General features: G+C 22.3%; 3 protein-coding genes across 4 annotated transcripts; 2 read left to right on the top strand and 1 right to left on the bottom strand.

The window, feature by feature from the left end:
* Positions 1-207: 207 nt before the first annotated feature.
* LOC122713510 (gonadotropin-releasing hormone II receptor) lies at positions 208-4,269 on the top strand. 2 transcript variants are annotated; one of them, XM_043934068.1, is made up of 8 exons: positions 208-465; positions 1,410-1,533; positions 2,024-2,172; positions 2,615-2,720; positions 2,954-3,161; positions 3,679-3,802; positions 3,914-4,046; positions 4,110-4,269. In XM_043934068.1, exons 2-8 carry the CDS (start codon positions 1,417-1,419, stop codon positions 4,179-4,181), a joined length of 909 nt encoding a protein of 302 aa, XP_043790003.1. In that variant the 5' UTR covers positions 208-465; positions 1,410-1,416; the 3' UTR covers positions 4,182-4,269. The 2 variants fall into 2 exon arrangements, with proteins under 2 accessions (XP_043790003.1, XP_043789994.1); XM_043934059.1 differs by having other exon boundaries at positions 1,255-1,533.
* Positions 4,270-5,568: 1,299 nt separating this feature from the next.
* On the bottom strand, positions 5,569-9,688 carry LOC122713170 (N-acetylgalactosaminyltransferase 7). The gene is made up of 11 exons (XM_043933376.1): positions 9,618-9,688; positions 9,188-9,363; positions 8,753-8,958; positions 8,277-8,443; positions 7,873-8,080; positions 7,245-7,421; positions 6,920-7,163; positions 6,546-6,767; positions 6,205-6,303; positions 5,987-6,112; positions 5,569-5,897 (listed from the first exon to the last, which is right to left on the bottom strand). Exons 2-11 carry the CDS (start codon positions 9,341-9,343, stop codon positions 5,757-5,759), a joined length of 1,746 nt encoding a protein of 581 aa, XP_043789311.1. The 5' UTR covers positions 9,344-9,363; positions 9,618-9,688; the 3' UTR covers positions 5,569-5,756.
* Positions 9,689-11,697: 2,009 nt separating this feature from the next.
* On the top strand, positions 11,698-19,372 carry LOC122713015 (protein Daple). Its single transcript, XM_043933145.1, has 23 exons — positions 11,698-11,833; positions 12,008-12,096; positions 12,187-12,496; positions 12,589-12,702; positions 12,776-12,963; positions 13,067-13,148; positions 13,923-14,101; positions 14,185-14,311; positions 14,384-14,510; positions 14,599-14,933; positions 15,014-15,295; positions 15,521-15,627; positions 16,065-16,256; positions 16,344-16,494; positions 16,593-16,775; positions 17,001-17,288; positions 17,358-17,558; positions 17,639-17,784; positions 18,085-18,177; positions 18,285-18,348; positions 18,459-18,567; positions 18,779-18,885; positions 18,971-19,372. The coding sequence occupies exons 1-23, from the start codon at positions 11,783-11,785 to the stop codon at positions 19,202-19,204; spliced, it is 3,759 nt and encodes a 1,252-aa protein (XP_043789080.1). The 5' UTR covers positions 11,698-11,782; the 3' UTR covers positions 19,205-19,372.
* Positions 19,373-26,879: the final 7,507 nt, after the last annotated feature.

The following is a 26,879-nucleotide window of genomic DNA, read 5'->3' as shown; positions in this document are numbered from 1 at the left end:
ATTTAATGTACGTGCATCGAAACAGTTTAATCAGAAATAAATGAAAAACATTCGTAATAAAGCATATAGAAGAATATTTTGTACAAAATATTTGAAATGTTCGAAAATTATGGATAATTTGTTGAATTGATTAAAAATCAATTTAGTGATTATATTTTAAAAATTAAAAAAAAACAAGTAAACATAAAAAATAAAATAGAAAAAAAAAGTGATAATTAGTCGAAGAATTGAAAATTAGAAAATTTAAAAGTATAATAAAATTCTTTTTTGTGATGTTCAATTGAACATTATATGGTTAAAAAGCAAACAATTATCTCTATTTTTATTTAAATATCAATTAGAAATTAGAATTTGGAAGAATTTCATAAATTAATGGAAATTGCACAAAAGATGGAGAGTGATTCATAATTAAAGTACAAATGATTGATATGTTATTTTATGATAATTAGCAAATTTTCAAATAAGGTGAGTTGACTAGAATTATCGATATCGATATCAAACTGTATGGAAAATTTAGCAACAAAGAAAAAAATGAATTTTTTTTCTTTGTTGCTAGAACGACACGAAATTATATTCGTTATGAAATTACGAATAAAATGATATATTTCTATTTAATCTACATACGTATAGATTACTGAAAAAATTAATAATCAACACGCTTTTCACACGTGACGAATAAAATGTTACAAACAATTTATTTGTGATATTACAATGTATTATTTACACCACATCTTTTCAAGAAAGAATCAAATTTTCAAGAATCTAATAAAATTGTAATTAAGCATTAAAATTAAAGATAAGAATACTAGAGATATGAAATCTCTCTTAAAAACTTTTGATTTAGCTATTTCTTTTTCACTCGAAACTTAAATAAATAATATTTTCGTTTAATTATATTCAATAAATAATCTAATTTTCTAAAAAAAAAAGTTACAATTTTTATTTTTTGACAAGATAAATATTTCCGACATTCGAGAATTTAAAATAAATAATATTTTAAATTCGAATTTTAAAAATTAATTTGAAAATCGCTATTTCAATTTATCTTTAATTAAAATATATTAGAATACTATATACAGATTTTTTGACATAATTCACAAAAATATAAATTTTTTCGTTCTTTTTACATAAAGAATTGCGATCTAACATATAATTAATATATATGAAGTAATATATATTTCGATGAATTTATCTAATTAATTTTAATTTATCTAAATACAATTTTATTTATATTTGATTCAATTTGTTGAACAGAATTTTAAAAAATTTGACATTATGGGAAGCAGCATAAAAATAATCACCACCACGGAATTAGACAATTCGCGGGTTAATAATTCGAATTATACAGAACTATTACCGATTGATATGCGATTCAACGAAGGTCATATTGTTAGTATTATATTTTACAGTGTGTTAATGATAATATCTGCCATCGGGAATACGACGGTGTTAATATTAATTACATGTCGTAAACGTGTATCGAAATCGAGGATACACATTATGTTAATGCACCTTGCGATCGCTGATTTACTTGTGAGTATCATTCAATAAATTTTCCTCAACATTAAGCAATTAGAGGTGTGCATGTGTTCAAACTTTGGATGAGATACTGATCAGATAAAATCGAACGCTGAAAATGTAATAATATTATTGTAATAAGAATACATTGATGAATCAGGAATCTGAAAAATTTTTAAAATTCAATATATCCATTCGAATCTTAAGTTAAATCTTAAGTTAATATTATACAATATATGATAAAGTAATTAAAAAAATTAATTGTTTAAAACTCGAAATGAAAGATCATGAAAGAGCATTGTATTTGTATTATATATATATAAATTTTTTTCAGATTTATGAGCATTTATCAGATTATGAAATTTATGATCAACCCAATTTAAGATTTAAATATTAAAAAATTGTGAAGGATAGATCAGTGCTTCATCCATCTTGGGGCACGGTTATTCATAATTTAATACCTTTTGTTATAAGAAAAAAATAAAAAAAAAAAAACGATTTTCAGGTTACTTTTTTAATGATGCCATTGGAGATTGGTTGGGCGATCACTGTTTCCTGGAAAGCAGGGGACGTGATGTGCCGAATAATGGCTTTCTTTAGAATGTTTGGTCTGTACTTATCATCTTTTGTTCTGGTATGCATAAGTATGGACAGGTCAGTATATCGTAAGAGTTAAATTTATAATAATTGTTTATTATGAAAAATTAATTAATTACAATTGATTCTATAAATATTTAATTACATTGAATATTCGGTATATTTTATGAAAAATTATATATTAGTAAAAAAAAAACTTGATATCAATTTTTATCTATTTATTATTTCATTTTATAAATAATCCAGTTTGTTTAAGAAAAAAAAATAGAATATGATGAAAAATCATATATTAAAAAAATTTATGAAATAATATTTAGGAAGTCATATACTTTGGGATTAATTATAATATAATTATAAAAAAAAAAGCTTTTAAATGTTGTATTGATATTCAACTTTTTGCGATTTTTCTTTTAACATTATTTTTTACTCTGTTAATATTATATTTAATAAATGTATGCTATTAATACTAGCGTTATTTATTTTAATTATTTCACTTTAGATATTATGCAGTAATAAAACCACTTCAATTGTGGGATGTTGATAAAAGAGGTAAAATTATGCTATCTTTTGCTTGGATAGGATCTGTTGTGTGTTCTTTACCTCAGGTATAATAATTAATTAAATAATTAATTCAGATAAAGAATTTTATATCTTTATTTTTGTTTCATATGTATTTTTTCTTGTATGATTCAATGTTTATTTTGAATACAATCAATTTTGAAATAGAAAATTTCCTAAGGATATAAAAGATCTTTTCTAATATAATATTAATATAAATATTTATTAATTGTTATTGATTACAAATTTAATTTTTCTTATTACATATTTTTTTTTTTAGACGATTGTATTTCATCTAGAAACTCATCCAAATATCACATGGTATTCACAGTGTGTCACGTTTAATGCTTTTCCAACATATACTCATGAAATAACTTATTCTCTCTTTGGAATGATTATGATGTATTGGTTTCCTCTAGTGGTAATAATATATACTTATACAAGTATTTTATTGGAAATACGTAGAAGGTCAAAAAAAAGCGAAGACGGTACGAAAAAATTTATATTAAAGAAATCTTTTAGAAACAAAATTTTTTCTTTATTTATATTTTTTTCAAAAATAATAAATAAATATTAAAAAAATTAAGAATAATCTAAATAATGATATTATACGAGTTTTTAAAATATTTCTTCAAAATTATCTTTTTTAAATTTATATATTTTTTAATATTTTTTTTGTTTACTTGATATTTGAAACAAAAAATAATAATAATAAAATAAAAATAAAATAATTGTAAAAAAAAAAAAAAATAGAAAAAAAAAATTATTTTTATTTTATGAGAAAAAAAATAGAGGAAAAAAATCATAAAGAATTTTTATGTTTTCATCTTCTTGAAAAACATCTTTAAATTTGTATTAAAAATTAAAGAACAAATTTATCACACTTTTTTATAATTTAAAAAATACATAAAAATATATAAAAATTTGATATTATAAATTTATTTTTATAATTTATTAAAATAATATAATATCAATAAAAATTAATAAATCATTAATGAATTTCAGATAAAATTCGTCGTTCTTCAATAGGTTTTCTTACACGAGCAAAAATACGAACTTTAAAAATGACCGTGATTATTATAGCTGTATTTTTTGTTTGCTGGACACCATATTATGTCATGAGTCTCTGGTAAATGTTATTATTTTTTAGCATGTACTAATATATTATAAATAAATATTATGTATTTTATTATATTATTAATATATATTAATATTATATATTATTGGAATTATTATGTAGGTACTGGATTGATCGAAATTCAGCATATAAAATTGATCAACGAATCCAGAAAGGACTCTTTCTATTTGCTTGTACAAATTCTTGTATGAATCCTATTGTTTATGGTGCATTTAATATTAGAGATCGCAATAAGGTAAATCTTTTTATCTTTTGTTTAAAAAAATTAAATATCAATTAATTTATATGATTATTTCAGACATCTGCAAGACCAGCAACTATAGAAACTAGAGTCACACCATTATCATTATCGCTCAAACTTCTTGATTAATGTTTGTTCATATGTGAGATATTAACTGTATTCATAATATTAGATCTAGTCGTTAAATTTATCAAATTTGACTGTGATTATGATAAATTATATAAATTATATAATTAGGAAAACAACAGTTTGTTGATGAATGATTATTTAAAAAATTCGTAAATAAACATTTATTTATTTAAATAATTAGCATAATAATAAAATATCTTTTCATATGAAATTTCATATGAATTTATAAACTGTATAATATGACATAATTTATAGTCAGAACAAATTAAACACAGAATTATTATAAATTCAAACACAGAATGTTATAAATATCTGTTTTATTTTTCAATACATAATTTTTGATAAAACATTATGTTTTTTTACATTATGATAAGTAACTTTTTGCCTGAAAGTGTATTTTAAAAAATTAAAAACCATTACAAAACTATATCAGTAACATGCTCTCTTAAGAAGAATCAGTCGAAAATGGAAGCACACATTTTTACGTTACATTGATAATAAACGAAATGAACTTCAAAATAATTGAAACATTGTACATATTGCATTTAACCATACCTTAAATCACGTATACATATGTGTGCAAATAGTTCATGAACCTTTACTTTGAATAGTCAGTACAAACATATAACGCAAATATGAACGCAAATATTCGCGTATATAATTATTTATTAAATATTAATGTAAATATTTTCGAACGATATTCATAGTCAATAAGATGTATATATTTAGAAGAAATTCTAAATTAGTATTACTTATAAAAATAATATATGCAGCTTTCTTTATTTTCAAAAATCATTACTTACGAATTAATGATAAACAAAAATAAATGCTTAATATATTTATCGTAAATGTTCACGAACATTTTTTAAATATTTTGTGTGATCAATGAATATGCATAGTTCTTTTTTTATTTCAAAAAAATAAACATTATCTATTTAAAAAAGAAATAATTCTAATATCTTTATGCTATCTCTTAAGAAAAATGGTTAAACTAAAAATGAAATTAAATGTAAGTAAACTATAATATGAAAGATATATTCGATATTACAGACAATTGTGTAAAAAAATCATGAATATATTTTAATAAATTATATTATTATATTGAATCAAAATAGGTTTCATTGAAATTATAATAAATCAAATAGATTGTTGATTCTATTAATGATCATAAATTATTAATATTATAAATTGTATTTGAACACTTTGATTGTGAATAATATAAAAAATAACTTCAAATTATATCAACATAATGTATATCAACATATCAAATTATATCAACAGATGTGCTAATATTTTATAGCACTATTTTCTTTTTCATAGAGTTTTATTATTGTTATTATTGAGAATTATTGTTATTATTTTTAAAAAAATTTATGTTGTAATTTTATGTTCTTATTCGCATTTTTAATTTTAATTAATAATTTAAATTTATGAGAAAAATAAAATATCATATATTTTAACTAATTTATCATATAAAAAAAATTAATGCATAGGTAAAATTTTGCCAAAAATTGATTGATATTTTTTTGATTCAGCATAAAACGTTTCATATGTAGCACCAATACTTACATTTCTTCACCATTGTGGATGAACTTGATGGAAAGACCACTGCTGATACGTATTATTGATATCACATGGCATTAATGATAATTGTTGAGTTTGAGGATGAAGTGCTATGCACTTTTTGTGCACTCTATGTAAAAGTGTTTTTGTTTTCTACGAAAATTAATTATTTTTATAAAATATAAAATTCATAAGTTGAAGTAAAAATTCAACAAAGAAATAATATATTTAATAATATTTACCTCATCATACTGCCATGGACCATCTACAGTCCCTAAGCGACAAAATACGAATTTCACTCCTTGATTATCAGCGGATATACAACGTTCTCCAACACCCAATTGGCCTTTTGCATTTAATCTAATTAACTGAAAAATATATAAATCATAATTAATCATAATACTTATAATAATAATTTATAAAATTAAAAAAGAATTGTTTAAAAATAATTTAAACTTACCTGATTATTACCAAATCCATGGCAATCAGTTGTAGCCATTAAACTAGGAGGAGAATGACTCATTGTATCCAAACATGTTCCTGTTGCTACATTTCGTAACTAAAATTTAATAAAAAAGATAATATATAGTATTATATGTAGAATATATATTTTCGACTTAGTTGTATATTGATATAGATGCTAGCTAAGCATATACTAATATAAATATTTTTTTAAATGTCAAAATAATAATTATAATAATAAAATAATGATAAAATATAATTGAAAACAATGAAATTATAACTAATAAGATTGAACAAAATATACAATATTTTTAATATAAAATATTATTTTTATCTTACTTCTCCCCAGTGAATATTAGGTGGTAATTCAGGAAACTTATCAAAAACATCATAAGCTACATTTTCCATATACCATTGAAAGCTTTTACATCTTTTCCGTCTTTTAAATTCTAACTGTTCTGATATATCGCCATGATCAAGTAATTGCGCTAATGGTTCTCTTGTATAAAAGAACTCTTTGTATTTATCATCAAACCATGTTTCAACAACTCTCTTGTAGTTCTAGAAAGAAAAAAATTTACAACTTTTACATTCATTTTATATAATTATATATCATTTTATCAAAATACATTAATAATTATAATTCTTAAACATTAGAAAAATATTATTATGTAATATTTATGTATATTTAAGAATGAATGTATTTTACTTACTATAGTTATTAGTGGTCCTTTTTTTTTTTGTGCTAATTTACCAAATGTATAAGGCATAAAACCTCTATATACATGACCAACATGTGAACATGGTACCCAAAGAATGCTTCCTCCACATTGCCATATTTTAAACGAAAGTTCAAAGTTCTCTCCACCCCATACAAGTAATCCATCATCATATCCACCCAATGATAAAAAATATTCACGATTTATCGCGAATAAGCCACCAGCGTGAGTAGGAGACCTAAATTGAGTGTTTTCCTAATACATGAATGTTAAATAATTTTGTTCTGTGCGTCTAAATATATTTTTTAAAACAAATTACTTGTACGGCATGCTGTTATAAGGTCGACTTTTTTTCTCTCGTGCAGGAAGTTCATTTTCTTTATATAACATTCCCCATTCAAAAATACCTCGATACAAATGTCCTTCTTGATATACAGGTCGATATTCAAATGTCTTGTGATCAATACCATCAATAATGGGAACTGTCATTACAGTTCTAAAATTTAACAAATGTGATTAATTTTTTTTATGAAATTTATAAATAATAACATATTCTATCCAAAGAGAAAAGTAAGCGTTTTGTAGAATTTTAAATTTAAATATTATATTAGATTGATATTATATTGATATTAGATTGAAATACAGAAAAATAACATTTGTATTAAATCCTTAACATTTTAAATCTTTTCTTGCATCTACCTTACTTGAAGAATGCAGTAAAGAATATTTTTGTTTTTCTAATAAAAATTTTCCTTCTAGCAATTATTGTGAGCCATCATTGGTCCACTGCGAATGGACCATGTTCATAAACTCTTTCTTTCACTATTTCTTTGAATTTTTGAATTATATATTTATAATTTTAACTGTTAAAAGAATATTATCAAAGATAAGGATATCATAATACGCTACTTTTCAGTATGGAAATTATTCAATAAAAGAAAAATTACCTGTCAGCAGCTATGGGAGTTAAAAGAGGTGGTAACCAATTAATATTAACTTCACAATGTGCATCTAAAAATACTATAACTTCGCCCTTAGCTTCACGTGCGCCACGTGATCTTGTTCTTATTAAACCTTCTCTTTTATCATTTCTTATTAATTTAACTTTATCTCCCCATCGTTCAATATAAGACTCTAGTTCTCCCTTTAAATTATCTATAAAAATATAAATATATTTCATTAATAAATATATTATATATATATATAAATTTATATTATAATCTTATATATAATTTTTCTCAATAATATCGCATGAAATTTTTTATTATTTCTAATTTAAATAGTTTAATTTATTTAATATTTTTTGCAATTGATAGATTTAATATTTTTATTATATTATTATGATATTCACCTTTATCAGAAAAGTCATCTACAAGCAAAATTTCTTCCAAAAATTGTGGCGGAGTACGATTTATAACACTGTGAACAGTTCTCATTAGTACAGACCAGCCTTCATTGTGAAATACAATAATTACACTAGTTCTAGGTAGTATTTCTGGATAATTCCAATGTTTACATCTATAAATAAAATAAATGAATATAATATTTATAATATATTTATCATATATTTATCATAGTATCTAATTAGAATATATTATACTAATAATATATTATTTTTTTTTTATAATTATAATTTTATAATTTTTTTTATAATTTTTTTTGTAATTACATTCTACAATTTGTTAACTTTCATATTAAAAAAATTATTTATTTGAGATATTAATTATAATATATTTATTTTATCAAAATATTATTTAAATTTTAGAATTTAATTTAAATAATATTATAAAATTATTGATTAAAAAATAGAAAACAATATTGACTTACTCAGGCATTCTAGTATCAGGAATTAATCTATCTAATGAAATTTCATCAGAGCATACCATATTCATACCATAATCTATTTCTGATTGTTGAACATCATTCTGTTGATCATCCCTAAGAATATGAGGTTTACCTTTTTCTCCAGGGCCACTTCTCATTGATATATGTTTTGGTTCAAAGTTACCAAGTTCCTTTAATAGAATTGGAACCTACAAAAATTTATAATATGTTATGGAAATATAATATTTATTATAACATATTATATATTTAAATTATTAATAATAAAAATAAAAAGTTACATATTAAAATTAATTTTTGCAATTTCTGAATATTTCTGAATAAAATTATTCTTTTATAAAATTTATCTAATTTAATGATGAAATATATAAATCTTGTTTTAAGAATTTTATTTGATACAAAATTATAATAATATATTACCTGTTTATCTTTTAAACCATCAGACCAATATATTTTTAAATTATTGATAGGTTTGTCAGAAAAATAGTTTACAATAATATATAATGTGTAAAGAACAAATATAGTGCAAATAATAATACTGAAAAGGCGATTTCGCTTTAATTGTACAATTCTCATTTTGTTTAAGATAATTACACCTAAAATAAAAATTAAGCGATTATATTATTATTAAAAAATTTAATATATTAAAACATACTTTATATTTAAAATAAAGAATATGAATATGCAATAAAATTGGTTAAACATTAATAACAAATGAATAAAGATAAAAATGAATGTAAAAAAAAATGTATAATAAATAAGTAATTTATATCATCCATATGCAATCAAAATATTGAAATATTAAAATAATAAACAATTTTATTTATAAAGAAAAGCAAATATCAATTACCTTAAATAAAAATGCATAAACTATGAAATAATATATATTTCAGCAAATTAATTCTTTAAATGTATTATAATAATATTAAAAATTATATCATAATGAACAGAATCATTATTTAAAAAATCTGAAGCTACGTTGCTTCACACCACAGCCAACGTGTCTTTTGCACACACTCAGGTACTTCTAATCTACGTATAGGTAAGTATCTATATTTTATCTATATTTATCTATATTTTAATTTTCATGCAAATATGTGTTTGATATTTCTATATTTCAATTTAAAAATTATTTATCGTAATAATATTATTTAATCTTCAACATTATTATATAAATTTGGCAAAAAAAAAACACCATTCAATTATAATCATTTAATTCGATGCCATAAAAAATAAATTTATTTGATTGAGAATATATTTATTTTTTTTCATTGTTTACAAGTAAATTGTTTACAATTTTAATTCATATTTTATATCGTTATGTACATTGTTATATTTTTAATAAATAATAAATAAAATTAATAAATAAATAATTAATAAATAAAAATCGAAAGATGGTATATAAATAATTTATATTATTTTATATAATTGAAATTGACATATAATTTAATTTTTAAAATAAATAAAAGTATGATTTTTATAAATAAACATTAAGTTTCAGTAGACATTAAGAAGCGAAACAATTTTTATTCAATTATTTAAATTTGATTTTATTATAAGTATTATATACATATTATTTATGTATGCATCATGTATAAATATATATATATATATTCTATAGTGGTAAAAAAAATTTTTCAAAACATTTTTTGCTAGAATTACTAAATTAATTAAATTATATTTTTATAACATATAAATTAATATTTAATTATATTATAATATAATTATATAATTATATTTAATTATTTAAATCAAAATAAAATTGAATGAAGATCAAATTAAAATAAAATTTTAAAGACTTGAATACATCAAAAAATAGTCAAATATATACAGATATATTTTTAAATATTTCTATTTTGTCAAGTATATATATAATTTTTGTAATATAATATTTGCTTAAATAAAAAAATGTTATTTATTCTAATTAAATTAAAGAATATTTAAATAATTTTTATTCATTCATAATTGTCTCTAAAATGAAAAGATATATTTTCAAATTAATTAGAAATTTAAAAATTATTTTATTTATTATGAAATTTTCTTAAGTTAATTAATTAATATTATTTTATAAATTTCAAATAATTTTAAAAAAATGAAAAAATTATTTATTTGATATATACATATTATATAATCTAATAAAAATATCATCTACCAATGGTAGAAAATTTTCTTTATTTTTTGAAAACTTATATAAAATTTATTTCTAATTCTAATAGCACCCGTTAGAGTACGCTGATATATCATGTTGACCAATCAAAAAAGCAGACAATTTTGAGCCGGCGTCAAATCAGTCATGTTTATATATACATGTTCTTTAGTTTGCAAGATGTAGATTTTGTTTATATTGTTGAACATGTACATTTAATCCTCTTAATCTCTTCGCCTATTAATGCAAAGTGTTCTTAAAAATTGTATATTGTCTTATACGCTTCAAGTACTTCAACAAATAGTGATAAGATATTAAATAACTCGTATAAAATATAATTAATATATTTTACATTGAATAAGGATATAAAAGTGTACAGTTATATTTTCTTTTGTTGTTGCATGTGTAGTAAAATATACATGAAATATTGAATAAACATCAAAAAATAAATGAAATTAAGTATCATAAAGTTATTGAAACATTAAATTAATTATCGTTATAGAAATTAACTATAGAACAATAGTTAGTTATTTGAAATTATAAAATTTTTTAATAATATATATATATATATATACATAGTAAATGCAAGTGAATATATAATTGTAATAAGTAGAAACAAAGAAAAAAATATTTATTTTTATGAAACATAAATCTTTTTGCATATTTTATAAATCTATAAATCATATCTGATTTTTAAAATTTATTTATTTTATTATATATTTTGTTATACATAAATGTAATTTATAATTCTTTTAATGAAATTACTTCTTATATATTATTATATCAAATTTTTAAATAAATAGAGATTTTCTTTTTATAAAAAGAAATGATAATATTAATTATTACATATTAATGTGAAAGTATATAAAATGGCATCTTCTGAAATTGATGATTTATTGTCTGGTCCTTTAGTAACATGGGTAAGTTTCTTTTTTTATAAAATTTTATGATTTATTTGTTTATGCTGTAGAGTGTAATGTTTTTTTAAATAATTATTAAATATAAAGTCAATTTTATGAATCTAATATAATAATATATTTTATTCAAGTTATTAATATCCAAATTATTAATTAAATATATTATTTATGTAATAGTTTGCTAGTTGCTTAGAGGATCCTAATTCATTAACTAGTTATGATGATTTAGTGGGTGGTGTATTATTACACAATGTATTTTTACAAATGTAAGTATTTTAATCGTTTTAATTTATATATACCTATTTTTAAAAAAAATTTTTATATTTAAATATTTTACAAAATTTTATATTTTATAGAGATCCAGAACCACTATATAATGAAGTTATACCTCCAGAAGGAAATCCATCAATTCGCACAAAAAATTTAAAAGTTATTGTAGATAATATGAAACAATTTTATGAAGAAGAATTAGGTCACTTACTTCTAAAGTTACCAGATACTATAAATTTAGGCAAAGAACCACAATTATATATCGCTGAAATGAAATTATTATTATTATTACTCCTTGGTTGTGCTGTTCAATGTCCTAATAAAGAAAAATTTATTACAAATATAAAAACATTAAATGTTGATACTCAGCTTGCAATAGTAGAATGTATTAAACAAGTATGTTTTCTAAATTTTTAATTTCTGTTATTCAATTATTTTTTTTTTTATTTTTTTACATTAAAATATTTGTATTAAAATAATGATATTAGGTTACAGATCATCAAGATATAGTTATCACTCAAGATGCAATGGAGAATGTAAATATGGGATATTTATTTGCAGAAATAAAAAATATGTCTCAAGAATTAGATTTATATCGTCAGGTAATTATATCAATACTATTGTGTGTTATATTAGTAAAATACAGAATATTTTATTTATTTATTGATTTAACAGAAATGGAGAGATACTATTATAAATGAAAGTGTTGAAAGAAATGATTCATCAATTAGTGTTGAAGCTGAAGAAATAAATAAAGTGCAACAATCTAATCCTGTTATTAAATCAGAACGAGAAGAAAATCATCATTATGCAGTTGAATTGGCTGATTGGAAATCAAAAGTTAGAAAACAACGTCAAGAATTGTATGTATTATGATTTTTTAATGACATAGCAATTTTGAAATTATATAATATTTTTAATTATTTTTATGTTTGATATATTCTTTCTTTTGTTAATTATTTATAGAGAAGAAAAAACAGAAGCATTGTTGGAATGTAAAGAAGAACTTGAATATCATAAAATATTAGTAGCTAAATTAAAGCAAGAGGTACGTTATTATTATTTTTTATATATATAAAAAAATAAACTAAATGATTTGATTATTCAATAAAATAAATAGTTAAATTTCAATATTATATTTTGCTCTTCATAAGAATAGAAAAAGATTATAAATAAATCTATAAATTCAGCATTTTTTTTTTTTGAAATACGAATATTTTTTTGTTTTAAATAATATTATATAAATAATGTTATAAGAATATATAATACTTACTTTTTGAATTATTGAAAATGATCTCTTTCTGTAAATATATATTTATTTTAAAATTAATGTTTTGAAAACTATTAAAGATATTCTAAAGTTCTTAATTTATTATTTTGTATTAATATAAATATTTAATTTCTTTTAGTCAATTTTATTATCATATGTCGCTGCCGTGACGCAGCAATCGAATTCACATTTATCATATATTACAAACTATAGATAAAGACTAATTTATTATAATTCATATTATTTTCAATGTCAAGACATCTGTCAGAACATTGTTTACTTATAATAGAAAAAAATGATAATATTTATAATTCTCTATTTAACGTAAAATAATTCTCTGATAACGTAAAATTTTAATTTAAACAAGAAATATTTATATTTTGAATGTTATATGTTTATATAATTTTTTTTCATGAATAGCAAAATGCGATATTAAAGTCTAACCATTTATTTCATTAACATTTATTATTTATTTTTAGTATATATTTAGTAAGTAATCTTCGGTAATAATATTATAAATCTATAATTATAATATTTTTATTACTTTTTTAGAATCAAGAATTGATGCATGAAGCACGTACAGCAAAATCTTATAGAGATGAATTAGATGCTGTAATTGAAAGAGCAGATCGTGCTGATCGATTGGAATTAGAAGTAGTAAGATATAGAGAAAAACTTACAGATATAGAATTTTATAAAACACGTATAGAGGAATTACGTGAAGATAACAGGTATATTGTCATGTATTTTCTTTAATTTTTTATATAGAATTAAAATATATTTTTTTTTTACATAAAATATTTTTCTATTTTAGAGTTTTGATGGATACTAGAGAAATGCTTGAAGATCAATTAAATTCATCAAGAAGAAGGGCGGATAAAGTATTGGAACTCGAATCTGAAATTATTAAATACAAACAATTATTGAATGATATGGCATTGGTATGTAAATCTAAGTAAAAATTAAAATGCATTGGTAAATTTAATTTTTTAAACTTTTTTTGAACTTTTAAGGAACGTGCGGCTGATAAAGAAAAATATCAAGAATTAGTTGAAGAAAATACTCAATTGCATAAATTAACAAAAGCTGCTGCAAATGAAGCTGCCTTATCTAATTCTATAAGTGATTCTGAAGAACCAGGTAATAAAAAAAAAATAATTTTTAATATATAATAATATTTTATTTTTCTATCATACATAAATATAATGTATATTTATATTTTATATAGCACATGCTGATAACAGATTATCTGAACAATTAACAAATAATGCACAAACACGAGCTCTAAAATTAGAATTGGAAAACCGTCGATTGGTTACTTTAATAGATTCTTTAAAAGAAAGTTCATTTCATGAAAATTCATCTCGTGTATTAGAATTAGAAAAAGAAAAAAAGAAATTATCTTTAAAAATCGAATCGTTAAATGATAATATTGAAAGATTAACTCAACAAAATTCAGACTTGGAATTAGTATGGAAACAAGCATTAGAGGAAAATAAAAAATTACAAAATTCATTAAAAAATCAGAGAGCATCGTCTGAAAAACAACAACAAGAATTTCAAGTATTTCATGAAAATTTTTTTTATATTATCTTAATATTTTTATGTTCAATATTTTATTTTTTATATTTATTAATTTTTAGACTCAACATACAAAAATGATAGAATTGGAAAAAAATTATGACATAGCGGTGAAAGAAAAACAACGTGTTCAATCTTTATTAGAAAGCGTTCAAAGACGAGCAGATGATTTAGAACGTAGTTTAGAACTTGCGAATCAAAAAATTGAAGAATTAAAAATTATCGAAAATAATATAAAAGAAATTAATTCTAAATGTCTTGATCTTGAATCAAAACTTGTGGCAGTAGAAAAAGAAAAAGATGTAGCGCAACGCGATATTCATCGATATCGAGAAACGATAGAAGTATGAATTTTATAAAATATTATTATAAGATTGATTAATTATTTTAAATTAATTATTTAATTTAATAATTTTCTAATTTAATTAATTAATAAAAATAATTTAATTTATATTTTTATTATTTTAAATTATTTTATTTAAATTTAAAGTTATATTTTTAATTTTCATGTGATGAATTATGATGAATGAATTATTAAATTGAATTTTACTTAGCGAGATAAATTTCAGGATAAGGATGTTGCATTGGATAAAACAACAAATACTATTGAAGTTTTAGAAAGAAAAGTAACACAACTTGAACAGGAACTTCATGATTCTGTTACACAAATTTCAAGGTATAAAATATTTCAAATAATATGTACATGATATGTGATTTATCTGGTAACATATAAATATTTCGAAAAATATGGATGATATAAAAAAATGTTTTAGTTATAAGTTATGAGGTTCTAAGAAAAATATATTCGGATATTTATTTAATTTTGAAAGTTATGTTTAAATTTTTTAATGATTTTTTTTTATCTTCTAACATGATATTAAAATGTTTTCAAAAAAAAAAAAAAGATTCATATTTAAAAATTTAAATATAATTCATAAAGTTTTTTAATATATCAGAATCAAATAAAGTTGAGCATCCAATCATCAGATAAACAATTTTTGTCTAAAGCATTTTTGTTAATATTATTTAAATATCATTCATATTTTTCGGAATGTTTATATGTTTCCAGATAAATGCTCTTTTAATAATAAAGAAATATTTTTTTATTGACAGGTTACAAGAAATTGAAAGATCTAGTAAAGAATTAGATTCACGAGCAGCGATTGATAGGGAAACGTTAGAAATTTTACAGTCGAATTTAGTAGCTGAAAAATTGAATACTCAACAACTATGTACAGTTTTAGAAAAGCTTGGTCTCAGTGATAATATGTTATTATCTCTTCCATTAGATAACATTATTAAAAAGTAATGAAATTTTAAATTTTAATTAAAATTCTTAAATTGTTAAAAATTTTAAATCTTAAATTAATGATTAATATTTAATAATTACAGAATTGCACAAATTCCGGAGGTCATTGATTATATATTGAAATCAAATAATTCCTGTTCTAGTGAAAAATCAGTACCTGAGTCTATAAACTCTGAGAACAGTGTAACTAGCAGTATTCATAATACATTAGAAGCAACAGTAGAATCACTTAAAGTATGTGGAAATAATTAATAAAAAAGAAAGAAAAATACTATATTAAGAAATATGTATCATTATGAAACATAATTTATAATATAATTTTCTTATTTTAGAAAGAACAAGAACATTTAAATATGAAATTAGTTACTGCACAAACAGCATCAGAAAACTTTTTATCTGAAAATGCAAAACTTCAAGTACAGATAACAACATTACAATCTCAAAATAATTCTTTAACAGCACAACATACAGCATTGCAACTGGCAAATTCGCAACTTGTTGCTGAAAAAGAAGAGGTAAATATATTTTATTTTTATTAAACTTTACCTATATAATATTTAATGTTTACTACAATTACTTTTTTATATATATATATATGTGTAATCACATCTATTTATATATATAATTAATACTTATATATATATCTGTAGATATTAAAAGATAAAAAAGTTAAATAATTTTATATTGATATTATGTAAATTTTGATTTTTAAATTTTAATTATTAAATGTGTTAATTTAGTTATTAAAAGAACGAAGCGCACAACAACAAGCACATACACAACTTCTTCATGATCAAGTCACTTTGCAATCATTGCATGAACAATTAAATAATGAATATGAAAATTTATTCCACGAACACGATGCTTTGAAATCAAATTTACGAGATGTAAAAAATGAAATTAGAATGTTACGCGAATCTTATGAAGGGTTAAAAGGAAGAAATAAGATATTGCAAACTGAAAAAGAATCATTGGTCAGTGATGCGAAAAGTTTAAATAATTTAAGAGGAGAACATTCAAAACTCAAGGTATTAAATAAATGTAAAAAGATAAATAAATCATGAATATTATAAGTTTAATTTCTTTAATTATTTTAGGATGATTTTAGAAATTTGTATACTGCTACAGAAAAATTGAAAATGGAATACAGAAATTTGCAGGAAGATTATCGGAAAAATAAGATTGAAACAAATCGATTAAGTCTAAAATTAACAGAAATGCAAGGTGAACTTAGCAGCAGAGATGAAAGATGTTCGAATTTAGAATTTCAAATCAATACATTAAATCAACGATGTGAGGTACAAATTAATAATATTGAATTATATAATGTTATATTTAACATATTTATTATTACCTTATATTATATTTTATTTATTAGATGCTATTACATATGAATTCCGGCTTAGATAATGATAGGCGATCATTAATGGATCATATTAGTTTATTGTTTAGTCAATATCATGAACTCTTGACTCATTCACTTGAAGATAAAGAACATTACCATATGGAAGAGAAAATGTACACGTTAGTATTTTAAAAAACTAAAATTCAACATTATTAAATTTGATAAATACAGTAATAATTATTTTTGAGTAAAAAAATAATATTTTTTTTAAAAATATTATTTACATATATAATTTACTAATAAAAATATTATTTCATATATATATTTATATAGATATAATATATATATATTTTAATATATTTAATATATATTTATAAATATTATATAATATATATTTATGATATTATGTATTATGTATTATATTATTATGTATATTAATAATAATAATGTATTATGTATATTAATAATAAATATTATAGGGATAAAGTGAATCATCTATATAGACAAAAAGAAAAATTGGAAGATAAGATTATGGAACATTATAGAAAATTAGAAAGTTGCACTCCAAAAAAGTAAGTATTTTTGTAGATTTAAATATAAATTTTTTTAATTATTTATTTTACAAATTTTTAAATATATATATATATATATATATTTATATTTATATTTATATTTAAAGAAAAGGATTTGGAGCTAATTTTGTGCGAAGAGTTCGGAAAGTTGGATCTGAGTTTCTTAATAAGGTGAACAATTGACGCACATAAATATTTAATATAAATATCAAAAAATTTTATAAGACCTTTATATATAAATTATATATACATATATATATTATATATAAATTATAAATTAGAATCGACGATCTTGGGCGGAAGATTCCAAACACTCAGAAGGAAAAACTTATGAATCAGAATCTGGTGGAAATGATTCCGATGCTAGTACAGAAGATCATCGCATAGCAGGTAAAGATGCAATTTAAAAATATATAAGCTGTTTAATTGCAGTAATAAAATACAGCAAAATACATTTCATGCATTAAAATAAAGAAATTATTAAATTAACAATTATTAAATTATTTTTTACTTATTTATATTATTTTATTTTTTATAAATAAATATTTTTTTTAAATAAATAAAAATATTATTAATAAGGAATGTTTATAATTAATTTTAGGATCAGCTAGAGGTCTTGGATCGGATGCATTGTCTCTTGGTCATCCAGGAACTAGAAGAACAGTGTATTATACAGATGATTCTCCACCACCATCAAGTACATTACCAGTATGTATGAATTTATTAATTTATAATTCTATAAGTTTTTTTTCTAGTAAAATATTTTTTTTTGTATATGAAATGCTTATTATAGGAACAGGGAGACGATAGACGTTCTATATTGTTAGAACAAACTTCAAGATCGGAAGTGCAAGTAGAACCACGACCGGTTCTGATATACAATAAAGTATCAGCAGTTATAAATGAATCAAAAAATCTTAATAATAGCGGAATGAAGAATGTAGCACAAGAAGAAATGATGGAAACGCCTGTGGATAAAGATTCAAAAACAGGCAATCAAGTATGGTACGAATATGGTTGTGTATGATTTTATATTATTTGCATGCTTCCATTTATTTGCGTGCTTGTTACGAAAATTGCATTTTTAATATTATATAATAATATAAATAGATTATTTACCATTGTAATCCAATGAATGTTTTATAATTCATATAAATGTTAAGACTTTATATACTACTAATTTTAATTGAATGTTTACGAGTTCCTAGAAAGTTTTTATAATTGATAATATAATAATTGACAATTTATGTTAAATGTGACTTTAATATTTATTTTAAATATTTGAATATGTCTTTTTTTTAATACGACTTTATGCATTTATTTTAATATATATAAAAGTTGATAAATAATCAACAATGTACTATGTAAATGTATAGTCTGTAAGTGATAATGCGAGAATATTTTTTTTTAAGAATGATGTAACGATTATGTATAGTATTAAGTATGAATCTAAATATTGAGTATTGTCGTTTAATTAGTTTTTAATTATCAGTCATTAAACTAATTATACTAATTTTACTGCCATTCGCATTTATAAAAAACTTAAAATATCAGAATTATAAATATTAAAAAAAAAAATGTATTCTTTTTTAATTATATCCAATAATAGTATAAATATATAAAACATAATATTAAACATTATTAAAGAAATATTATACATATATAAATATATATATATATTAATATTTAAAATTAATAAATCTAAATTAAATATAATTTTATGCATAATTTTATGCAAATGTTTATGAATGTTATAATATAAAATCAATGAATAATCTATAATTAGATTTTAGATTAATCTATAATTAGAATTCTAATTATTACAATAGAATATATAATCATATAAATATAAAATATACTTTAGAAAAATGAATGAAAAATAGTTTTTTATATTTTTTGTTCATTATGTTGTATCTTTCAACCGAAGAAAGTTGAATTATATCTTGATAAAATCTTACGAGTTTCACATTGAGAGTATAGTTCACAATTTTTTGCTATTTTCCTATGAAAAGGGGGCAAGAAGTTCTAATGAAAAAAGTTGATTACCGTATATTCGAACCCTTTCTGAATTATTTTTCAGGCCTCGAAATTTTGCATATGATGTGTATCTAAAGAATTATATCATTATTTCATAAATCGGATATTAACATTTTTTTTCTTAATTTATTTGTTAAAAAAGAAATAGAAGATTAAATGCAAAAATGAATATTTATAAACTGAAGTTAAAAAATTCTTTAATAACAAGAGAATTTTAATAAAAATTCAAACTATTAATATTGATTAAAATCAGAATTAAGATCAGATTATATCATAAGCAATATGTTTAAAAAATATAAGCATGAAAATTCATTAAGTAATAAATTGAAAAATAGACAAAAAACTATTGTACAATATAAAAAATTTTTCTTTTTTGAAAAGAACAAAATACGAATAGTATTTATATTATATATTTATTTATTTAAAATTAGATTTATTTTATTATTATTAATCATTAATATGTTTTCTATTTTATATAATAATATATTAATTATTTCATCGTTTTTTTAACAAATAATAAATTTTCTTATTTTAATTTTTTAAAATATTTTTTAAAATATTTAAATTAATGATTATGAATTAATGATGAATGAATTATATTAATAATTTCATAAATAAATTTTCGCTAAATAAAAAATATAAGATGAATATTATAATCCTGCAAGATAAACTTCAAACCCGTCTTCTCAACCCCGTCTTTCCTAACTTACCCTTCGACGAGCTTGTCGACGACGAGGGCAAAGCAAAAAATTTCGCTCGCAGCAGCGGTTGGCTGGCAAAACCTCCCTCTCTACCCTGGTTTTTCCATTTACGAGAATAAAAATCTTTCTCTCTATTTCTACTGGTGCGGAAAAGGTAGGCCAATGGAGTGAGAATAGTAGGGCGGGAAAAGTAGAGGGGCAATAGTAATAGTAGTGGGTGGACAGGCGTAAAAATAAGGCTGGCAAAAATAAGAGTAGCAGACTAGACTAGGAAAAGAACTATGATGCCGTTGGATGACAAAAAATGAAGAATCATTCACCGCAATCGTGAGAAATGGTAATGGTAAGAAAACAAATTGTACACGTAATTGATCTTTCGATATTTTTCAATTTCTTTCTTGTTTATTTAGTTTTTAACTTTTTTAGAAATTTAGTTTAGAATTACAAGAAAGATATATATACATCATGACTTTAAAAAATGGAAATGATAATGATCTTTCAAAATTCAGTATATAAATAGTAATAAATTCAATAAAAATTCAATAAACAATCTAATGACAAGCATAATATATGCTTATATGCATATATATTTTAATCATAAAAATATTAATAAATTTTAATTATACTATAATAATATTAGATATTAAGATTATATAATATTATTAAATTTTTTTAATTTTTTTTTTTCATTTCTCTCTATAAATAAATTAATAACAATTTAAATGAATATTATAAATTTATTAATTATATTATAAATATATATATATTAATTTAAGAATTCGTAAAATATAATTTATAAAAATGTTAATTGTTCATGAACCAATAGGATGAAATGATTGTAAGATCCTTCTAGGGGATGCATAGGACGGAGGGGCGGGAAGATAGCTTTTTACAATGAGTCTTCTTTCTGTTTCTCTTGTGACTATTCGTTTACCAGAATGGTAAAGATAGTAGGCATGGTAGAGTGACATCGACATCATAGTCTCAAGAAGGAATATATATGTTCTACATCTACAGCTACTATGTAAGTAAGTTATCTATGTAGAGAAAAATGATAAAACTGATGTGGTTAAATTAAAAAATATTATTGTTAATGATCTTTCGTTATTTGATGGTTTTTTTATATATTGTAATTGTATTGTTTATTGATTAAGTTTATAAATTTAGCAAAAATTCATTTATATCGACGATTAATTAAAATATTGTTTTTAAGTTTTTATAATTTAATTCTTAATGAATTAAAAAAATGTATTAAATAAATTATCAACCTATTCCATAATTGATTCATAAATCATTCATATTAACATTTAAAAAAATCAAAAATTTCAATATTTAAATATTTATCTAATATCCTAAAATTTATCTATTTCATTTATAATATATATATAATATAATATATAATAATCATTATTTGATGATTCTATATATATAATTGATTTAAACTGATTGAATTGAATACATTGAATAATATTTGATGTTATCAAATATTAGAATAAACGTATTTAAATCAGAAATCAATCAATTTAATATGATCAATTCTATTAGATAGAGATTAGATAGAGATAACTCTATTGCATTAAAAAACTATTAATACTATAATCTTTTAAATACATATATATTTGATTTATTTTTTATTTAACAAATAAAACATTGAAATATAAATCAAATATTCAAAAAGATAAGTATTATTTATATTCATTATTTATCTTAGTGTGGGAATTGCAGCATAAGAATTTGAGATTTACGTACTGTGGTTAACTTGGTAATGTCTATCATTCCTCATTGTTCTGAGAGGTGGGGGCACTATTCAAAAAGTGGGGATAACCGCACGTGAATATGTCTATGGTGGGGGTAATATTGCACGTTGTATAGTTGAGTGGAGGGGGCACGACACAGCACGTAGTGGAATCACTCGATGGCCGGCAATGTGCACCGCGTCATCGTTCCAAGTATCTCGCTGTTGCTTTTCAAAGTGTTAACGTTAAATTATTTTATTTACTTTATTTTTTCTATAATAATAATTTCAATTTTATATATATATACATATATTTGACACGTTTACAAAAAAAAGAATTGGTGTTGCTGAAGGGAGTTAAACTATTAATTCTTTGATAGAAAAAATCACAATAATAAGGATATTGACAATTTTCACGATTTCAATTCACGTGTTATAAGTGCCACTGACTTTATGTGTCTATAGGAATATAACTCACATTTGACTTTGTTTTTTTCATATTCAGATCTTTTTATATAATGAAAATATTTTTTTTCAATTATTAACTTCAATTATTAACTTTCTTTATACTTTCATCGGTGTTTCACTTACCACGTACATGTTCGTTTATCATAACTATTGGTCAATAATGTCAAAATATAATTATTTCATTTTTTTAAACACTTTTTATTAATGATTAGCATATTTCTCATGTTCCTATTAGAGATGTAAGGTATTGAGTAAAAGGTGCGTGATATCATAAATGCATATAGTACCTTTTGATGCTTTTGAACACGACAAACATTGTTGTCGAGTGTAGTGAGTGCGTATCGTGGGAGGTAACGCCTCGGTGCGATCCTCCCGGTGAGGAAAGAATCGAAAGTGGTGTTAACTGTTGAAAATGGAGAGTCGCGTGCTTGGAGGCCCCACGCCGGAAGAGACGACAGCGGCGGTAACCACAAGCTGCGGTATCGGTACAGCATCTCCAGTGTCAACGGCGCCGATCAACGCGGTTCCTGGTGTCGCTGGTGCTGGCGCTCTCACTTCAGCCACTTGTACCATACAGAATTCTGTGGTCGTGGTGGCAAGTCCGCCGACGAAACATCAGCAACCTGCCACTGTACTATCCACTATCCCTACTGTCCCTCCTGTTCCTACTGTCCCAAGTGTTTCCGCAGTCAGCGCGGTTACCGCTGCTGTGCCGAAGATACTCAGCAGAAATGTCAATGGCACGCGTAAGTTATAATATTATCTGATTGTAAATTATATATATTTTTATATTTTTTACGTCTATGAAAATTGTTTTTTTTCTATGTAGTTTTTTTTAATCAGAAAGTTATTGTAAAAATTCTTCTAAAAAAGAAAAAAACTAATAGAATATTTAGATTTTTATTTGCTAATATTTTTGAATGAGATTAATAGCTAGATTAATGATTATATCGATCATATTATATAATTCTTTAAATCAATATGTATGAATGATTGATTGCCTCTGTTATTTTTTAGAACAAATATCAATTATAAATATGCATTATGTAGGATACAAGAGGTAAAAAAGACGATAATAATTATGAGGTATTAAATATTTATCTACATATAAATACTTATGTTGAATGTTTGAATGTTTTACATATAAAAATATTATGGAAAAATAGATATTTAAAAAATGAATAATTTATAAAACTTATAAATTTTTTAATAAAATATACAATTTATGTCTAAATAATGGAATCTTTATTAACTTATACTTTTAATTTTTTATATGATAGTATAAATGACGAATATAAACAGACACATGTAGTCATATTAAAAAAAAACAAATTTTGAAACTGATGATTTAATAAATTAATTTTTTTAGAAGATGTTAAATTTGTATGAAATAATTATTAATGTGAAATAAATGACCAATCACCACCACCACGCATATCTTAGAGATATATCTGAATAGACATATCTAATTCATTTTCAATTATTATTTAATTAAAAAGAATTTCGAATTAATAAATTTCTGACGCGTTCATAAAACATGAATTCAAAAAATAAGATATTATATACAAAACGAAAATATAATTATCAGCACAATAATCAATCATTTTTTTCAATCATTTATTATATTTAAGAACCTCAATTCTTCTATCCATCATTTCAATTTTCTTTTTGAAAAAGTCATTTTTAAAATCCCAGAAATATATACATATATATAGACTATAAATATATGCGGATACATAAAGTAGATGTGCTTTGTCTACTCGGGATAGGAAGAGACATGACTCAGGAAACGGGCAAAAAGCGTCGCGTCGCGCAAAAAGATGCTTTTTCTTCCGCCATCGGTGAGCAACTATTGCGAGAACGGTTTTTGTCAGTTTCTTACAAGATGAAACAACCAACGGTAGTATAACAGTATAGAGGGCACACGGAGTTGACCATTGCAGACTAATAATAAAAAAGCGCTGGTTTCGCGGTTTTGCCCGCCGTTTCTCCGAAAGTTGAAATTGCGAGAGAGAAGATATCGAAGACGGCAGTTGGTCCATTGGCTGCAAAAGACTGTTCCTTCTTTTTCCATTTCTTTTCTCCTTCTCTCTTTTCATCTTCTGTTTCTTTTTCTTCGTTTTTCTTTCTTAATATCTCTTTATTTTATTTCATGTTGAAACATTAACAGAGAAAGCTATTATACGCAAATTGTACCGTAACCTGAGACATTAGAAATTATTTCGAAATTCAAGGAAAAAGAATTCGATTATCTATTTTTTTTTGTTTAATTCTTTGGTATTTTTCCATTAAAACGAACGTTTCATAATTCTCGTTTTGAATTCGAAAGGTTAAGTGTTGTTTTTTTTCTTTTTTTTTCATATTTTTTGCCATCTATTCTTTTTTTATGACCTCGAATCGATAAGAAAAAAAAAAGATTCTGTCATTTTTTGTGTTTTAATTTCAAATGAAATCGAATGACCCTGTTTGCTTAGAATTAGTATGCAAAAGGCGGCCTATTCGAAACACTGGGATAATTCGGTGCGTCATAAATTTGAGGCCGAATGTATGTAAAAACGGCCACTTGCTCGCTACTCCGCCGCTATGCAACTTAACAAAAAATGTTGAACTTTTTGCAGCAAGTTTGTCGGATTCCCGCGCTTACTTAGAACTTATTGAGCCAAGAATTTTTTTTTACAAATTAATTCTACGGCACCGATCCCTCTCGCATTCCCAAGCCTCTCTTATTTTATGATTATCTTCTTTTGTGACTGGTATGGACAGAGAAATAATCAATTTTTTTCTTTTTATATATCTATAAAAATAATATCTTTTAAATAATATAAAATTATAAAAATGAAATTAAATAATTTTTTTTATATTCTTTATTTTTATTAATAATTGAAAAATTAAAATTAATTAAATAATTTTTAATTTTATTTATTTCTTTAATTTTTGATAAATATTTTATTATACTTTTTTTTTTTTTACAAAGTACTTATATATAGTTCATAAAATGAACGCTCGTAAATTGTCTATCTATAAATAAATAAAATTAGTAATTTCTATTTCTTGAGTTAGAGAGAACTATTTTTAGTAACTTTTTTTTTTTAAAAGATTCAATTACGAGGGATCGAGATACAAATTATAGATATCTATTTAAAATTCTTTTTTTATAAAGAATAAATAATAGTGTCAAATTTTGAAAAAATTTATTTCCATTCAATTTATGATATATTCTTAATCAAAAATAGAAAATTATTGTTTACTATTCTATATATTATATATGTTTAACGTTTAAAAATTTAATAATTTTGTTAATAATTTTTGTTTTAATGTTAATAATTTTTACAAATATATAAGAAGAACAAAAATTACATTTCTCTTTTTTCTTCTTTCATTTTATTTGGAAAGAATCATGCAGAAAAAGGGTTACGCTTTTTTTTATTTCACCGTGTCTTCACGAATCATTTTAGTTCACGTTCCGGTTTGTCATTCGAATTAACCCGTATTCGAGTGCATCCACCCACGGATCGCACGACTTTTTGATCATATTCAGATTACATTCAAGCATCCCTTTAATGTTGGAATAGAGGTATGTACAGAAAACTCGTTCAGAAGGCGTGCAGAGTACACAAGTGGAATCAAAGAGCTCGTTAGAATAAGCAGCTGCGTGTACGCCGCTAATATTTGTGCTGGCCGAACATTTAAAATGCTAGAAATAAATTGTTATCGTATATCCTATGATACGAAAAATTCCTTTTTTTATGAAATATTAACGA

This window comes from Apis laboriosa, unplaced genomic scaffold, assembly GCF_014066325.1.
Source record: "Apis laboriosa isolate Shangri-la unplaced genomic scaffold, ASM1406632v1 scaffold112_cov148, whole genome shotgun sequence".
Lineage (NCBI taxonomy): Eukaryota > Metazoa > Arthropoda > Insecta > Hymenoptera > Apidae > Apis > Apis laboriosa.
Note: the sequence above shows the minus strand (reverse complement) of the source record. Positions and strands in the feature narration are given on the sequence as shown.

Excerpts from the sequence above, each read along its gene's own strand:
- LOC122713170 (XM_043933376.1), bottom strand. The coding sequence starts at position 9,343 with ATGAGAATTGTACAATTAAAGCGAAATCGCCTTTTCAGTATTATTATT. Across the intron at positions 7,422-7,872 it reads ACTCCCATAGCTGCTGACAG|AACTGTAATGACAGTTCCCA; the intron begins GTAATTTTTCTT and ends GTTAAATTTTAG. Across the intron at positions 6,304-6,545 it reads CTAATATTCACTGGGGAGAA|TTACGAAATGTAGCAACAGG; the intron begins GTAAGATAAAAA and ends ATTAAATTTTAG.
- LOC122713510 (XM_043934059.1), top strand. The coding sequence starts at position 439 with ATGATAATTAGCAAATTTTCAAATAAG. Across the intron at positions 466-1,254 it reads TTAGCAAATTTTCAAATAAG|AATTTTAAAAAATTTGACAT; the intron begins GTGAGTTGACTA and ends TTTGTTGAACAG. Across the intron at positions 2,721-2,953 it reads TTGTGTGTTCTTTACCTCAG|ACGATTGTATTTCATCTAGA; the intron begins GTATAATAATTA and ends TTTTTTTTTTAG.
- LOC122713015 (XM_043933145.1), top strand. The coding sequence starts at position 11,783 with ATGGCATCTTCTGAAATTGATGATTTATTGTCTGGTCCTTTAGTAACA. Across the intron at positions 16,257-16,343 it reads TTAGATAACATTATTAAAAA|AATTGCACAAATTCCGGAGG; the intron begins GTAATGAAATTT and ends TAATAATTACAG. Across the intron at positions 18,886-18,970 it reads CACCATCAAGTACATTACCA|GAACAGGGAGACGATAGACG; the intron begins GTATGTATGAAT and ends TGCTTATTATAG.